This window comes from Neoarius graeffei, chromosome 11 (assembly GCF_027579695.1).
Source record: "Neoarius graeffei isolate fNeoGra1 chromosome 11, fNeoGra1.pri, whole genome shotgun sequence".
In the NCBI taxonomy this organism is placed as follows: Eukaryota; Metazoa; Chordata; class Actinopteri; order Siluriformes; family Ariidae; genus Neoarius; species Neoarius graeffei.
The window spans coordinates 45,948,091-45,966,542 of record NC_083579.1 but is presented as its reverse complement, the minus strand read 5'-3'; the positions used below and the strand labels follow the sequence as shown (position 1 = coordinate 45,966,542).

Genomic DNA, 18,452 nt, shown 5'->3' with positions numbered 1-18,452 from the left:
TTAAATCGTTTTTAATACACTTAGGTGGAGAACATTTGGGCAAAGGTGTAACTATAGATTCCTTGATCTGGACAGGAATGAACGCTTGCTTAAGTGAAGCATTATAAATATCTGTAACTATAGGGGCAAGTTCACAAGCAAACTCTTTCCAGATCTTGTTGGGCACCACTGAGGGCCCAGGTGACTTATTGTTCTTAACTTGACGCAAGGCTTTATAGCAAGACACGACATCAACAAGAAACTCCCTTGGGACATCCAGGTTAGGGTCAAAAGCAGTGGGTATAATGTCAAGGGGGGTGAAGTGTGATGTAAGATCAGCTAAAAAAGAGTTGAATTTCTCCCCTAGAGCAGTTGGTGTTGGAGTATCTTCATCGAGTAGCTGGGTCACCCAGTCCGTTTTAGTTCTCTGTCCAGTAAGACCCTTTACCTCACGCCACCAACGGCTGATGTTACTTCCTTTAAGAGCGGCCACCTTGCCCTCATAGAACTTTTGTTTACATTCTGCACACACCCTTTGCACCTTATTCTGCAGTTCTTTATAGTGCTGTGAGTTTTTCCCATAAACTGCGAGAGCTCTTTGACATTTAATAATAAGAGCTTTTAACTTGTGAGTGATCCAGGGTTTATCTGATGTGCAGCACTTGGTACGCTGTAAGGGCAGGTAGTAGTTAACTGCCTATGTCAAGGTGGAAATAAACAAGTCATATTTTTCCTGGACATGTGTATGGCTCAGTACACCAGACCAGTCATACCGTGTAATCCAGCTGCCAAAATCATGGACCCTACTGGGCCGAAGGTCCCTTTTAACGATGGTATTGACAGAAGAGACTAGATTAGGAACAATAGTCTTTGGCTTGATCAATATAGTAAAAAGTCTTAAATTGCTTTGCCCAAGTCTTAATTTTTTAAACAAAGGTCTTAAATTTACTCATACTATTCTACAATGTGAAAACATGGGTTTTGCGTAACATCAGTGAATTTCTTGGAGTATGCGCAAAGAAAGGAACAATAGTGATACATTTTCGCGCCGGCGCAATCGTCGGAGTCCGTGGTGGAGAGGAGACTCCGCGAATCGCAGCATGGGGAAGTGTCGTTTTAATCAGCAGTGGCTTTCAGATGAAAGATATCGTGATTGGGTGAGGGAGGTTCCTGGAAGCGACGTTGAAGCAAGATGCTGTGTTTGTCGAAAGACCTTCAAGTTGTCCACTATAGGTCATTTTGCTTTAGAGTCTCACATGAAGAGCTCAAAGCGCATTGTATCTGCCCTCCACCGCCACCAGCCCATCGCTCAGTTCTGCATGGTTCAATCTCCGAATGCACCTGGAGTTGGCACTAGCACCACTGTCGAACGTCAGCAGCATCAGCCAAGCCAGACATCATCGGCAAGGCTAGCAACAACACAAGGGCCGAGCAGTGGCATGATGGGTGTCGGTGGAACCCCGACACTTCAGGCAGAGGTGCTCTGGATTTTAAAAACAATTACGGAACACCACTCGTACAGCTCGAATGAGGGCATAAGCGAACTCTTTAAGGCTATGTTCCCAGACTCAGAAGTTGCTACAACATTCTCCTGTGGAAAAAACAAAACGTCTTACATAACAAAATTCGGTCTTGCTCCTTATATAACGAAGGAGTTGGTCAAAGACGTTAATGAGACAAGTGGTGGATTTCTCATTATGTCTCTTATCTATCCACCTCCACATCTATGTCTTCCCTCCCTCCCTTGTTTACTAGGAGTATTTACATTTCTTTTTATTCTTCAAAATGTAAAATGGTTGAAGCAAGTTGAATGCTGGGAAACTAAGACAAAGAGTTTGTCTGTTTATCATCTCTGGTCATAATTAGTTTAGAGACCGTTCTTTAGGCCTTGAGTTGGGCCCTCAGTTTGGCTTTTTGGCTGGTGAGTGCACACCATTGTACCAATGTATTGGTATGCCAATTGCATTTTTGTGCACCTTTAAGAGACTTTAGGCTTACCTCTTTTCTATCGATCTATCTATCTCCATCTCTCTTCCCATCTCTCCCCCTCATCTCTTATCTATCTATGCCCCTCTGTATCTCTCTCCCTCCCTCATTTACAAGGGTACAGAATGTAAAATGGTTGAAGCAAGTGCTGGGAAACTAAGACAAAGAGTTTGTCTGTTTAGAGTGTTGTGAATGTTTTGATATTTTATTTTAAAAAAAATACACCCACATCACTTTTTTATTTTAAGTATCATCTCTGCGTGCATGGTCATAATTAGTTCAGAGACAGTTCTTTAGGCCTCAAGTGAGGCCCTCAGTTTGGCTTTCTGACTGGTGAGTGCACACCTTTGGCATTAATGTGTTGGTATGCCTATTGCATTTTTGTGTACCTTTAAATCAAATCAAATCAAGTTTATTTGTATAGCGCTTTTAACAATAAACATTGTCGCAAAGCAGCTTTACAGAATTTGAACGACTTAAAACATGAGCTAATTTTATCCCTAATCTATCCCCAATGAGCAAGCCTGTGGCGACGGTGGCAAGGAAAAACTCCCTCAGACGACATGAGGAAGAAACCTCGAGAGGAACCAGACTCAAAAGGGAACCCATCCTCATTTGGGCAACAACAGACAGCCTGACTATAATATTAACAGTTTTAACAGGTATAACCCTCAACTGTCCTCATGGGGTCGTCCTTCACAGGAGCGGTGCGATAAAACTCCAACCAGACACAGGGCACCAGGATGGATCAAGCAGGTACGAGGGGCAGAAGAGGCCAGCATCTCAATCCCAGGATCAACATGTAACTCAGAGGGACAGATTGGGGGGGGAGAAAGAAAACATGTTGTTAGGTATGCCCTAAAAATGACAAGTATTAAATCTGTGTGGTAGGCTCGCAGAGACGAGAGTCTTTACATCAGGCATAACACACAACAATGGCATGTTAATATGGTAAAATATATCATGACCTGCTCTGGCTGGATGCTTGATTGGGTGATGGGAGCACACTCCTCAGCAATGATGAGATGCAGATGGGACCCTTAGGGCTGGCCAAGACAATTCAGTTACATTTCACCGGGTCTGGGACATGCGACAGAATGTCTGACGGCCGATTCCCTGCAGGCTACGATAGCCAGTCGAGGTCTCCACCCTCTCCACCAAAAGATTTCCTGTTGACTCCATGTAACTCAGAGGGACAGATTTGGGGTGGGGGGGAGGGAAAGAAAACACAGGTGGTTAGGTATGCCCAATGTCACCTGAATAAGTAGGAACAGTATACATATTGCACCGAGTACAAGCAGGGACTCCGGCAACTAACTATGACAGCATAACTAAAAGGAGAGAGCCAGAAGGTAACACAGGCATGAGGGAGCCCCGGGACATAAAGCAGCCAGCCACTACACCGTCAACAAACTCGAGTGAGCAAGCGAGTGGGGACTGACAGCATCCATACATCCCAGTTTACCAAAACACTCTATGTCTGAGGACCCTCCAGATCTACTCCTTTACCTCATAAACACCATTAACAAAAGGCTTGACTAAACAGATATGTTTTCAGCCTAGACTTAAATGCTGAGACTGTGTCTGATTCCCGAACATTACTTGGAAGGCTGTTCCATAACAGTGGGGCTTTGTAAGAAAAGGCTCTGCCCCCTGATGTAGCCTTCACTATACGAGGTACCAGCAGATAGCCTGCACCTTTTGATCTAAGTAGGCGTGGCGGGTCATAGAGGAGCAGAAGTTCACTCAGGTACTGTGGTGCGAGACCATTTAGTGCTTTAAAGGTCAATAGTAGTATTTTATAATCAATACGAAATTTGATTGGGAGCCAATGCAGTGTGGATAAGACAGGCGTGATGTGGTCATATTTTCTAGTTCTAGTAAGGACTCTTGCTGCTGCATTTTGAACTAACTGGAGCTTGTTTATGCACTTATTGGAACATCCAGACAGTAAGGCATTACAATAATCCAACCTGGAGGTAACGAAAGCATGGACTAGTTTTTCTGCATCATGCAATGACATTAAATTTCTTATCTTTGCAATATTTCTGAGATGAAAGAAAGTTATCTGGGTGATGTTATCAGTGTGAGTTTCGAATGAAAGACTGGGGTCAATAATCACTCCGAGGTCTTTTACTGCTGCACGTGAAGAAACAGAAAGGCCATCCAGAGTTACTGTGTAATCAGAAAACTTACTTCTAGCTGTATGTGGTCCTAGTACAAGTACTTCAGTCTTGTCAGAGTTAAGCAGAAGGAAATTAATAAGCATCCAGTGTCTAATGTCCTTAACACATTCCTCAATTCTATTAAGCTGGTGTCTCTCATCAGGTTTTGCAGAGACATACAACTGTGTGTCATCAGCATAACAGTGGAAACTAATACAATGTTTACGAATAATATCGCCCAAAGGTAACATATATAGAGAAAAAAGCAGTGGACCCAAGACAGAACCTTGTGGAACACCAAACTTTACCTCGGTACGTCTAGAAATATCACCATTTATATCAACATACTGATAACGATCAGTTAGATAAGACCTGAGCCAGGAGAGGGCCATTCCCTTAACACCCACAACATTTTCTAGTCTATCCAGAAGAATGGAATGATCAATGGTATCAAATGCTGCACTAAGGTTAAGCAACACAAGTAGCGAGACACAGCCCTGATCAGACGCCAACAGTAGGTCATTTACTACTTTAACCAGTGCTGTCTCTGTGCTATGATGAGGTCTAAATCCTGACTGATACATTTCATGGATGTTATTCCTATGTAAATATGAGCATAACTGCTGTGCCACAGCTTTTTCAAGGATCTTGGAGATAAAGGGGAGGTTTGATATTGGCCGATAATTGGACAGCTGACAGGGATCAAGGTCAGGTTTTTTAATCAGGGGTTTGATAACTGCTAGTTTAAAGGATTTGGGTACATAGCCAATCATAAGAGAAGAATTTATTATTTTTAGAAGCAGTTCAATTACTCCAGGCATTATCTGTTTGAATAGATGTGTCGGTAAGGGATCTAGTACACAAGTTGAGGCTTTTGATGTAGAGATTAATGAAAGTAATTCAGTTTCTTTTAGGGGAGTAAAACATTCTAACTGATGATCTGATACAATTATATTGTTAACTACAAGGTCACTTTCATTGTCTAACCTTAAATTAGTAGTTTGAATTTTTTGTCGGATATTCTCAATTTTGTCATTAAAAAAATTCATGAAGTCGTTGCTACTACATACTGCAGGTGTGCATGTGTTGATAGTGGACTTATTCCTGGTTAATTTTGCTACAGTATTAAATAGGAATCTAGGATTATTTTTGTTATCTTCTATTAGGGAGGAGAAATATGTTGATCTCGCAGCACTAAGAGCTTTTCTATACTTCAGGAAGCTCTCCTTCCAAGCTAATTTGAACACTACCAATTTTGTTTGACGCCATTTACGTTCCAATTTTCGAGTGGTCTGTTTTAATGTGCGAGTGTCATCATTATACCAGGGTGCTAATTTTTTGTCTCTGACCATTTTCCTTTTTAGAGGAGCTACATTATCTAAAGTATAGCGGAATGTTGACTCTAAGCATTCAGTTGCCTGATCAAGTTCTGCAGGGGCTGACAGTGACCCAATCAAAGTTGACAGCTCTGGGAGATCATTTATAAAGCTCTGTGCAGTAGTTGACGTGAAAGTACGTTTAATACAGTAGCGTGGTGAGGTGCATATATTATTACTCAGACATATTTTGAATGAGATGAGACAATGATCTGAGATAACTTCAGACTGTGGAAGTATGACTATATTGTCTATGTTTAATCTGAATGTTAGTATTAGATCAAGGGTGTGACCACCATTATGAGTCGGTCCTATGACATTCTGCTTAATCCCGACTGAATCTAAGATGGACACAAATGCTGTTTTTAAAGGGTCTTCTGGGTTATCGAAGTGAATATTAAAATCTCCGACAACTAAAGCTTTGTCTAAGGAAATAACCAGATCTGAGATAAAATCTGCAAATTCAGAAAGAAACTCAGAATATGGCCCCGGGGGCTTGTAAATAATAAGCAATGGAATTAACTGGGTAGACTTATTTTTCGAGGCTACATACATTATATGAGTATGAAGAACTTCATACTCAAGGCCATGACGTGGACCCTACGTTGTGCTCCTTTCTTCCAGGTTTAGACTTGTTTCTTTGTCTTGAATGTGAAGATTCGACAAGCAATGCACATAATGACTTTTAAGTATATAACTTTTATAATAAAAGTATTTTTACTTGAAACATTTGTCATTATTGTGAATTTGATCTGGTGTTCTACGACCGCATAATGGGTGCGGTGTAGGTCTTAATTCTCATTTAAGTGGTCTTAAAAAGGTCTTAAAAAAGTCTTAAATTTATGGTGGTCAAACCTGGGGAAACCCTGGTGCAATATTATAACGGTATTGCATGCTCATTCTCCATTGGGGAGAGTGGCGTAATACATGGAGGATAAGCGATATGATAATATTGCATGCCATCAATAAACCCGCTAGAAGGGAGTAGAATACATGTTTTTATTCCATGGAAAAAGTGGCCCATATGTATAATAATCACCAATATTCACTTCGCCTTTAGATCATAATTGTTAATTAACAGCATCATCTGGAGTGTTATTCCAATTATACCCCAGCGCTTTTCCTACAGTTAAATTGAGAAAAAAAAGTTGGTTCCTGTTATCACTTAGACATATGCTATATCACTCCTTCACCAGCATATCTCTCTCTCTCTTTCTCTCTCTCTCTCTCTCTCTCTCTCTCGTTTTCTTTCATGCTGTCTCAGTCAAAAACTGCAGCTTGTCATTTTGCTGAAAAACCAGAAAGTGTGAACTTGTTCTGATCACTTCCCAATGCTGGAAAACTGCAAAGCACCATGACGGTTACAAAGCACTTACACTAGAGACTCCTCATAAATGTCTCCCAACAACAAAGCATCACCACATCAATGATTATGCCGTTTTTATTTGTTAAGCAAGTGCATTAATATAAACATATAATTAATGTTACAGCTTGAGCTACTGTCTGAGCCATGCGGTTATACAAAAATAATGCATACCTTCTGACCAGTCAGATTTGAGACTTCAACTATTGAATAAACAGATTTTATGTAAGTACATTCTTAGAAGGAATGTGTAGAAAATTTACATAAATCTACAAAGTTGTGAAATGTAGAAGGTGTGATTATGTGTCATGTTGGCTAATGAAATTGGAAAAAGAACTTTTTTTTTCCTATGTTGGACATTTTCCTATATTACTGCCGAAATTCTATGAAATTCTATTCTCTGAATTTCTATTGTTGTATTCTGCAGTTTGATTTCTGTGAATCTTATTGTTAATACTTCATGATAATAAATGTGTTGAAGTCATAAATAGTGTAGTATTGTCATTAACTTACTTTGTGTCAAATAACACTTTTTTGTGTTGGGTTTTAGGCATGTTTTTTAACACAATGTGTGGAGCCAAGGACAGCACATAATGTGTTAATATTACATGTTTACACTGTGTTAAAATCATTTACACAGAGAATGTATCAAAATTAACCCAACAAGTGATGTCCCAAAAGTCATCCATTGATGTGTAAGAATTTAGTACAGTTTGTCAGTTTGAACACATCTTTTCGAAGACTGATATTTTCTTACTGGCTTTTGCAAACACTGAGCAGTATGATTCACTGCTGAGTCATTTGGAGTTATCTCTAACCTGTTTGATTTGTCTCTCAGATTGCAGCATCGAGCGCTGGTGTGATGAGCATTTCCTGAGTTTACGTGCCCTTCGGATGGCCGATGCAGTTCGAGCAGAGCTCACTGAGATCCTGAAACGTTTAGAGCTGCCAGTGTCCTGTCCAGCCTTTGGCTCCAAGACAAACACTCTGAACATCAAACTGGCTCTGCTGGCTGGCTTCTTCATGCAGGTACAGCCTTCAGGATCAGCCTGGCTCTGATTAGGTCCAGTACCAGCTCTCTAATTTTAACATTTCTTGCTGTTTGAAGATATAACAGGGTCTTTTGACTGATCATTGTGGTAATATTTTAATGCTAATAAAGATAAAGATAATAGCTTCACAGTAGCTGACATGAAGCTACTAGGAATTTCCTTATTCATGATGGAAGTGGTGTGGAATTTTAGTCAAGTGTGATGTGAGATTCTGGAGAACAAGACAAGGCTGCAATTAACAACAAGCGAAGTGAAGTGAAATTCGAAACATGATCAATTCCAAGAGAACTTAGACAAGAAAAGTATTTCCATTTTACAGTGGTGCTTGAAAGTTTGTGAACCCTTTAGGATTTTCTATATTTCTGCATAAATATGACCTAAAACATCATCAGATTTTCACACAAGTCCTAAAAGTAGATCAAGAGAACCCAGTTAAACAAATGAGACAAAAATATTATACTTGGTCATTTATTTATTGAGGAAAATAATCCAATATTACATATCTGTGAGTGGCAAAAGTATGTGAACCTCTAGGATTAGCAGTTAATTTGAAGGTGAAATTAGAGTCAGGTGTTTTCAATCAATGGGATGACAATCAGGTGTGAGTGGGCACCCTGTTTTATTTAAAGAACAGGGATATATCAAAGTCTGATCTTCACAACACATGTTTGTGGAAGTGTATCATGGCACGAACAAAGGAGATTTCTGAGGACCTTAGAAAAAGCATTGTTGATGCTCATCAGGCTGGAAAAGGTTACAAAACCATCTCTAAAGAGTTTGGACTCCACCAATCCATAGTCAGACAGATTGTGTACAAATGGAGGAAATTCAAGACCATTGTTACCCTCCCCAGGAGTGGTCAACCAACAAAGGTCACTCGAAGAGCAAGGCATGTAATAGTCGGCAAGGTCGCAAAGGACCCCAGGGTAACTTCTTAGCAACTGAAGGCCTCTCTCATATTGGCTAATGTTCAATGTTCATGAGTCCACCATCAGGAGAACACTGAACAACAATGGTGTGCATGGCAGGGTTGCAAGGAGAAAGCCACTGCTCTCCAAAAAGAACATTACTGCTCGTCTGCAGTTTGCTAAAGATCGTGTGGACAAACCAGAAGACTAGTGGAAAAATGTCTTGTGGACGGATGAGACCAAAATAGAACTCTTTGGTTTAAATGAGAAGCGTTATGTTTGGAGAAAGGAAAACGTTGCATTCCAGCATAAGAACCTTATCCCATCTGTGAAACATTGTGATGGTAGTATCATGGTTTGGGCCTGTTTTGCTGCATCTGGGCCAGGACAGCTTGCCATCACTGATGGAACAAATAAATTCTGAATTATACCAGCGAATTCTAAAGGAAAATGTCAGAACATCTATCCAAGAACTGAATTTCAAGAGAAGGTGGGTCATGCAGCAAGACAACGACCCTAAGCACACAAGTCGTTCTACCAAAGAATGGTTAAAGAAGAATAAAATTAATGTTTTGGAATGGCCAAGTCAAAGTCCTGACCTTAATCCAATCGAAATGTTGTGGAAGGACCTGAAGTGAGCAGTTCATGTGAGGAAACCCACCAACATCCCAGATTTGAAGCTGTTCTGTATGGAAGAATGGGCTAAAATTCCTCCAAGCCGGTGTGCAGGACTGATCAACAGTTACTGGAAACGTTTAGTTGCAGTTATTGCTGCACAAGGGGGTCACACCAGATACTGAAAGCAAAGGTTCACAGATATGTAATATTGGATCATTTTCCTCAATAAATAAATGACCAAGTATATTTTTGTCTCATTTGTTTAACTGGGTTCTCTTTATCTACTTTTAGGAGTTGTGTGAAAATCTGATGATGTTTTAGGTCATATTTATGCAGAAATATAGAAAATTGGGCGGCACGGTGGTGTAGTGGTTAGCGCTGTCGCCTCACAGCAAGAAGGTCCTGGGTTCGAGCCCCGGGGCCGGCGAGGGCCTTTCTGTGTGGAGTTTGCATGTTCTCCCCGTGTCCGCGTGGGTTTCCTCCGGGTGCTCCGGTTTCCCCCACAGTCCAAAGACATGCAGGTTAGGTTAACTGGTGACTCTAAATTGACCGTAGGTGTGAATGTGAGTGTGAATGGTTGTCTGTGTCTATGTGTCAGCCCTGTGATGACCTGGCGACTTGTCCAGGGTGTACCCCGCCTTTCGCCCGTAGTCAGCTGGGATGGGCTCCAGCTTGCCTGCGACCCTGTAGAACAGGATAAAGCGGCTAGAGATAATGAGATGAGATGAATATAGAAAATTCTAAAGGGTTCACAAACTTTCATGCACCACTGTAATATAGATATAGATTTTTTCATGTTTTATTAAAAATGTTTACTTGAAAAAGTAGTGAGGTTTTTAACTTGGATTTAAATGTTGTTGTTGCAGTACAAATTTATGATTCAATGAAATAAAAAAAATAAATTGCGGTTATTAAAAGGCTGTAATCTTAGTTTTTCCTAGCTGTAATTGCGTTGTTCAGACAGCAGAGGGAGAAATAACGTAAAATAGCGGAGAGTTCACCCTCTGCAGAAGTAACACAATGCGAGAACAAACGCACGCGAGCACACACACATCTAAAATAGGAAAGAGCTGTTGTGATTGGCTGTACAAATAACTTTAAGAAGAAATCAGAGCTTATCAATGGAGTGCGAATCTTTTTACAGACTGCTGAAAGCTAAAGAAAAGAGAAAAAAATGGAGGTAGTAAATGTTCATAAAAGTTTAATAAGAAAAGGCCTATTTGTTAACTTTTTCATTTTTAATATAATGAATAGTTTATAGGCTATTATATTTCACTCCAGCCTTTACAGTTGTGGGCAAATAATTATTGTTGGTTATTAAGGAAATGAAACAAAATGTTTTGTTTATTTATTTAACAAATGGGATATTTAAATTGATAAAGAATAGGAAAATAAATGTTGCAAATGTTTTGGAAATACAATTTTCTTTATTAGGGTTGTTGTTGTTGTTGTTGTTTTTTTTTCAAAAATATAATGAGAAAATAAAATCTTGAACCCAAAATCATAAATCAAATCAACTTGTGAATTGGGTGAATCATTACATGCCTACTAAGTAACAAATGTTACTTAGAAAGTGAAAACAAACGAATTGCATCTGCTTGTTCATTCTCATCTCATTATCTGTAGCCGCTTTATCCTGTTCTACAGGGTCGCAGGCAAGCTGGAGCCTATCCCAGCTGACTACGGGCGAAAGGCGGGGTACACCCTGGACAAGTCGCCAGGTCATCACAGGGCTAACACATAGACACAGACAACCATTCACACTCACATTCACACCTACGGTCAATATAGCCCATGTTTACATTAGACCGTATCAGCAGATCATCAGATTAACGTTTTTAAAACGATTAGTGTGCACACAGCAACACCAATACACGATTTGCGTGCACACAGCAATACCAATACACAGATACGCTCAGCTCTGCAGGCATCCTGCGCTCCAAATCACTCCACCCTGAACAGCGAGTGCCCTCTGGAGGGTGCGCACTCCGGCCCTGCGCAGCTCACAGAGCACGTGAGTGAAGTGAACAAGCTGTGATTCGGGACTGAGCCGCTGTGTGTGTGATCCCAGCGCACATCACTTACCACTTGCAAGTGGAAGGATGGCAAGCCTAAAGACAATCATAACTACACAATGGGCAGTATTTGCATCAGTATTTGCAGTATTTTCATACTTTTATACTCTTTAATGAAAGGTGATACAAGGTGGAAGTCCGCGCCATTTTTCAGCAGTCGCGTCACATGACCAATGCCAGTGAATCAGGAAGGTGGATGTCACAGTGACGTTGTCCAATGAGACGCCAGCTAGAGCTCAGCACAGCGTATCCGCGTATTCTGAATGTTTACACAGCACCGGAGCTGACATGATCTGGATTGAATATGTGGACGCTGGCGGATTCCCGTTTCCAGGCGGTTTAATGTAAACGGACAGTGCATCCGCGAAGAAAACGAGACAGATACGGTCTAATGTAAACATAGCCTTAGAGTCACCAGTTAACCTAACCTGCATGTCTTTGGACTGTGGGGGAAACCGGAGCACCCGGAGGAAACCCACGCGGACACGGGGAGAACAAGCAAACTCCGCACAGAAAGGCCCTCGCCGGCCAAGGGGCTTGAACCCGGACCTTCTTGCTGTGAGGCGACAGCGCTAACCACTACACCACCGTGCTGCTCCCATCTGCTTGTTGTTTAATTTAATTTATTTCAGTGGCAATAATTTCATTTAGTTGCGTTTTTACCATTGTACATTGTTTTATTTAAAGTTCATGGAAAATTTTTGTCATTGTCTTTTTGAAAAAAAAAAAAAAAGAATTCAGCCAAAAAATAAAAAGCTTAAATTTAACCAACCACATGCCTGCCTTTGATGCTGAGCTTTTCTTTCCAAATAAACCAGTATTTTTTTTTTTTTTTAAATCACAGACTAATGTATGAAAATTTAAGGTAGCAACTTAGTATTTGATCTTGTTTGCCAGTATGACTTTCTGGTCAAAGGTTTCTCACCCACAGCTGAATGATTGTTTTGCACTTACCCTCTGTACTGTCTGATATCTCAGGTGGCCAGGGACATTGATGGAACTGGGAATTACTTCATCCTTACCCATAAGCACGTTGCTCAGATCCATCCTCTCTCTGTCTATGGAACTGAGTTTCCCAAGCAGAAGCTTCCTGAGTGGGTTTTATATCATGAACACACACTGTCTGAGAATAACTGCATCACAACTGTCACCCAGATTTCAGCACACGAGTAAGTCTTTAAATGAAACTTTATTCCTGTTTGCATTTCAGCTATTAATAACTTAATTAATCTTTTTACATGCAGTGTTTGCTGTTGTGCCTGTGTTCTTATAAACTCTTGGAAATTTTCAGAACCCATAGGACCTTTACTTGCTTTATTCCTAGCTAGTACTTGCAACAATCAAGTTTGTTCCCGACGCCCACTTTTTCACTGTTTTTATAGCTTTGTGACTTTGACAGCTGAATTAATATTTAATTTCTTAAGCACATACCACATGCTCTGTATTACAGAACTTAATGTATTATTTGAGCATTCCTGCCATCTGTAGCCAGAAATATTGCAGTGGGATAAGGAAAATACCCCACTGCACCGGCAATGAAAGAAAAGAAGCTTAGCGTAGTGGAGGTCACCCTGTTTACACAGAAAATGCTTAGTGTGGGGAAACTTAGATTTAGGGAAAAAGAGGTAAACATTCAGCCTTTTCGAAAATTGTGTCAAAAAGGTCTAAAATAAGATGGCCTTTTATTATCCCACAAGGGGAAATTTACATTGTTACAGCAGCAAAATATAGAAAGATAAAAAGATAAGGCAGTGAAGGAGTAGTGCAAAAGTACTAAGTATACAAAAAAGTGTGTGTGTGTGTGTGTGTGTGTGTGTGTGTGTGTGTGTGTGTGTAGTTTATTTCTTTATATAAGAAATAAACTACACATTTAAAGATAAAAATTAACAAATTTGCATAAATTAACAGGTTTGCAGTTATACAGTTAACATAAGTGTATTACACAGGTGGAATTGCACGTGTAAGTATTGCACAGGTAGTATAAAAACTGATTATGTTTTAGTGTATAGCGTAGTTTAGTCTAGTCGAGTGTTGCAAGAGAAAAATTGGAATTTTGTTGTTTGTCTGCATTACTTTTTTTCTTTTTACTGACTGCTGAATACTAAAGAAAAGAGAAGCGAATTGAGGTAGTATAAGTGTTCATAAAAGTTTAATAGGAAAAGGCCTATTCTTATTAACTTTTTTGTTTTTAATAAAAGGAATATTTTAGTTCATAGGGTATTATAGTTTACTCCAACCTTGACAAAAGTCAGTAAATAATTATTCTTGCTTATTAAGAAAATGAAACAAATAGGTTTTTTGTTGTTTTTTGGCTTGTTTGTTTGTTTGTTTGTTTGTTTGTTTGTTTGTTTGTTTGGTTGGTTGGTTGGTTGGTTGGTTGGTTGGTTGGTTGGTTGGTTTTTTTGCTCGTTCGTTTTTTTCCTCCCCCAAAGGAATATTTAAGTTAATAAAGAATAGGCAAATGTTGCAATTTTGGGGGGGGAATAACATTTTCTTAATTTAATGTTTTTTCTTAATTTTTGTTTTTTTGTGTTTTTGTGTTTGTTTGTTTGTTTGTTTGTTTTTCAAAAAATACAGGGTGTTTTCAAAAATTTAGATATTTTTTGAGATGTAAATATCCCAGAAACTACATAGTCTAGGCAAATGAAACTGAAAATGTTTAATGATGAGCAATATAAGATTTTTCCTCAAAATTTGAATGAGAAATTCAAAGGTATGTCGATTCCATGAACAATTTCACAAATTTTCAATATGCATGCCGCCTGAAACATGACACGCAGACAGCCTTCGTCTTTGAACTTTTTGTGTCATGTCCAAATCTGCATTGCAGTTGGTGCATTTTTAGAGAATTCTCTCATAAATGCACGCTGCAGTCTTGTTCGACTGTGTTCGAGCGTACTCTAATGCCGCTTTTCCACTACAAACGTGGCTGAGTCGGGCTGAGCCGTGCCGGGCTGAGTCGAGCTGAGCGGGGCTGTTGGAGTTGCATTTCGACTACAACCGCGCTGAACCGTGCTGGCTGGAAGTGGGTGGACACATTGGGTGGAGTTAGCGAAAGTGGGTGGACGTCACGTGATGTCGTTAAGCAGCGCAAACAGTGACATCAGTGATCTTTTAAGCGGTAGTCTCACGACCCGGAGAGTAAACAATAAACATTGAGGACATGGAGTCGTTAGTGTTGCTGGTCTTGGTTCTGTGGCTTGTTGTCACCGACAACGCCAACAGATACTGGCAAGAGCGTATAGATGAGGCGAGGCGCATAAGGCTTCAGAAATTCTTGTAATTCGTAATTCTTCTTCTTCCGGGTTTACGGTGTTTACAGATCCCAGCGTGCTCGCGGGGCGTGTGTGGGCATGTGAGGACACTCCTCCTCACCAATCAGTGCACAGGGGAGTGTCTGCTCACGCCCCCAGCCTCACTTGGCTCGCTTTGGCTTGCTTCAGCCCCACTCCAAAACGGTGCGAGTTTTAGGGGCTAAGCAGGGCTGAAGCGAGCCGAGTCGTGCTGTTCTTTGGTAGTCGAAACGCGAGCCGTGTCGGGCTGAAGTGAGCTGAAGCGAGCTGAAGTGAGCTGAAAAAGGGTAGTGGAAAAGGGCCATAAGGGTGTTTTCACACTTGGTCCCTTTCAGCCATCTAACCGAACTCAGATCGATGACTCAGCATTTTTTGCGCATATGTGAACACTCCAACCGTACCCAGACCCCTTTAAAGCGAACTGAACTGAGACCACCTCAGGAGGTGGTCTCAGTAGGGTTCGCTAAAAATAAACAGTACAGTTCGCCTAATCTGCGCATTGTGAACAAAAAGCGCACCGGGTTCACTTCGCCTTTTTCACTGTAGTTTAACCTTCTTCGTTTGCCGTAGTTGGTCACGTGACTGTAGCAGGGAAACTCAACTTCCTTTTGGAACTTACCACAGATGCTTTACAGTTCTCTGAACTTACTGACTGATGAGTCGGCCACAATAAAAAAGTGATAAATTTAATAAATAAATAAATTTATTTTCCTTAATCCGCACTATTTTGATCAAAGAATACAGCAGGGCAAGCATGGCAGCAGACATTTTGACTCGAGAAAATTACCCAGAATTCCGTGCACTGGGGGTCTGAGGGCTCTAGAGGACCTGGTGTGAACAGAAAGAGGACTGAGGCCCCATCAAAGCTTAACTGGACCAGAAAGAGAACCCAGTCCTCTTTGTAATAAATTCACAGTGTGAACACAAAAATAACTGGGTTCTTTTTCTGTTGGTCCACTTTTTGGTCCACTTAAAGAGGACTGAGTCTGGGTCCTTTAAAGCGGACCAGGTGTGAAAACACCCTAACACACAAAACGCCTTTTCTTTTCCACTGAATGGCATTTCTATACCTAAAAAGATAAAAACAAAAAACATAAAATTTTTACTTGTTCCCATGCATGCTGTTAAAATTTGAGGTCAGTTGAATGGGAATTGACAGTTATCAGATTGTAAAATGATATCAAATTTTCTGAAACACCCTGTATTGAAGGAAAATCAAATCATGAACCCAATATCTTAAATCGAATCAAATCATGAATTTGATGAATCATTGCATGCCTAATGTGCATAATCTCCTTAAAGGTTTAGATTTTTTTTTTCTTCATGACCAGGTTCATCCAGATGACTCCTCAGTACTTCTTCTACAATCTGCCCCCTAGTGAGAGTAAAGACATACTGCAGTGTGTTCTAAAGCATGGCTCAGCAGCACAGGGTGAGAGCAAGAGTAAAGTGCAGACACTCAACGGCAGCGTGAGTGAAGAGCAGTCCTACGAACGCTGTATCATACAGTGAGCATGGTAATTCACATCATAGCTTCAAAAACACAGTAAAAAATGAACAGGGTTTAATCAGTTGTGCCGTGATGCAGGACAGTATACGGCTGTACTGAAGGTGGTCTGAAGCTATAATATTATAATAATAATGTACCTCTAGGAACAGCATCTTAGTTAAACATAATGCTGTGGGTTTAAGAAGTAAATATAAGCAACATATATTTGAAGACTGCTGTGCAGTAACTGCAGCTGTTCAGCTGTATGTGAAACTCTAGTGTCTGGACTCAGTTGTCCCTCAGTAACTGTAGCTGCTAGTTAGCTTTTGAGTGCTCTTTTTGAATAAAACCTGCAGTATTCCTGTCTACAGCATTAGATGCATTGTTTCTTGTCAAAGATACACGAAAAATGTTAGAGTTTAATTAATTGATTTAACTATTATGTGTGTCATATATTCTGTCAACCAACGTGTTTATGTATTTATCTGCTCAGCTAATGCATGTTTGTTTACTCTGATTATAATACATAGCGCCAAATTACTCAATTCTGATTGGTCAATCAAGGAGGGCTTTTTTCCTTAACACGGGCCGTATTTCTGAAATGCTATTGGCTAGTTCGTTGCTTGGTTACGGCTACAAAAATTAGCAAATTTTGTCAACAAAATGGCTGGCTCTGCTGACTCAGCAATGCCGCATTTCGCTATATTTGATGAAGAAATGATAAACCAATTGCGAGCTGCAAGCGAAAATGAAAATACCAAAAAAAGTAAGAATTTTTGGCTTTCCGTGTTTAAGAAATGGGCCGCAGAAAGACAAATAAACGACTCTCTAGTGGCATATGAATGCTATGAGTTAGACAAGGTGCTATCGCAGTTTTTTGCAGAAGTGAGGAAAGAAAATGGGGGAAAACTACGAACCAGACTCTCTTAAAGTAATGCAGGCAGCATTGGATCAGCATCTGAGACAAGAGAAATATCCAGGATCAGTCCTGAAAGATGTTAAAATCCTGTCCAAAATTCTCGTGTCGTGTCGCCGTGTCATGATGAAAGACGCTTTAGAAACTGATTCAAACGTGCAAGATAGTCTTGCGCCCTGATTGGTTCAGAAAATGTGAATGACAAATGTTGTGAACTTGAATGGCTTCCGAAGTATGAATTTGGCCCTATATATTGTAAACAAGTAATCATATGGTTCCTCGTAAAATTAAGGATCAATTTCACTCGTGATTTTGAAGTTTTCGCTTTGTGACTCAGGCAATTTTCAAAACTTCGAAATCACTCGTGAAATGAATCCTTAATTTTACTTGGCCCCATACGATTACCTACACTAATAAACCAGTTTATACCACAGTGCTGTGGAGTTCTCAGTTCTGATCAGAAGGTGTTGATTAATTTTATATAACAGCAGCTTTGACATTAGTGCCAGCTGTCGTACAAATACCAGATTTATATTCATGTGCTCGTTCTAATATGGTACTGTGTTTATTTATATGTTTATTTAAGTTATTCCACAAAATCGAGTCGTACATGAGCTGATAGCCGATGAGGCGCGTAACATTGAGTTGGCTATAAGTCATGTACGACGAGATTGAGTGAAATAACTGTTTTATTCTATCCACATTCACTGGCTTTTGAGAAATGAAGCTTTTTTTTTTTTGCAAATTCGATAAATAAAAACTTCATACAAAATGTCCGTCAATCATTTCCACTTAGAATGTAAACAAACCGGCGAAATGACAGTAGCAATTTATGAAAAATGCTATAATAATAATTCCTAAAAAATAAAATATATGTTCTTACCATCAAATGCTTTTATTCCATATTTTGTAGCTTTTTATTTTGGGGGGTTTTGAGGAGAGGTTTTATTTCGTCCTCGTTGGTTCATCAACACGCGCTGCCATTTTCTTCTTCGTTAGGGTTTTTTTTGCCCATTGGCAAACCAACTTAAAGGTGCATTACCACCACCGGCTGGGCTGGAGTGTGGAACAGGAGATATTGGGGGGGGATGACTATTCTTTCAGCTATTTCTGTTTCTTTTAAATACTTGATGATAAAGTGAAATATCTGATTTGATACGCTGCACCATTTTTCTCTCTGCTCATGGTATATGAGTTGATATCCTAGTAGTAGAGTAGCCAATCAGAGCGCG

The 18,452-nt window shown here is 40.1% G+C and overlaps 1 protein-coding gene across 1 annotated transcript in view; it reads left to right on the top strand.

Moving 5' to 3' along the window:
- dhx32b (DEAH (Asp-Glu-Ala-His) box polypeptide 32b) overlaps positions 1 to 16,459 on the top strand; it is a 78,438-nt gene extending 61,979 nt beyond the window's left edge. The window contains exons 9-11 of the mRNA XM_060932803.1: positions 7,708 to 7,898; positions 12,501 to 12,691; positions 16,147 to 16,459. Coding sequence (XP_060788786.1) covers positions 7,708 to 7,898; positions 12,501 to 12,691; positions 16,147 to 16,327 — 563 coding nt within the window. The 3' untranslated portion in view covers positions 16,328 to 16,459. The remainder of the gene's footprint in view (positions 1 to 7,707; positions 7,899 to 12,500; positions 12,692 to 16,146) is intronic.
- The last annotated feature ends 1,993 nt before the right edge of the window (positions 16,460 to 18,452 follow it).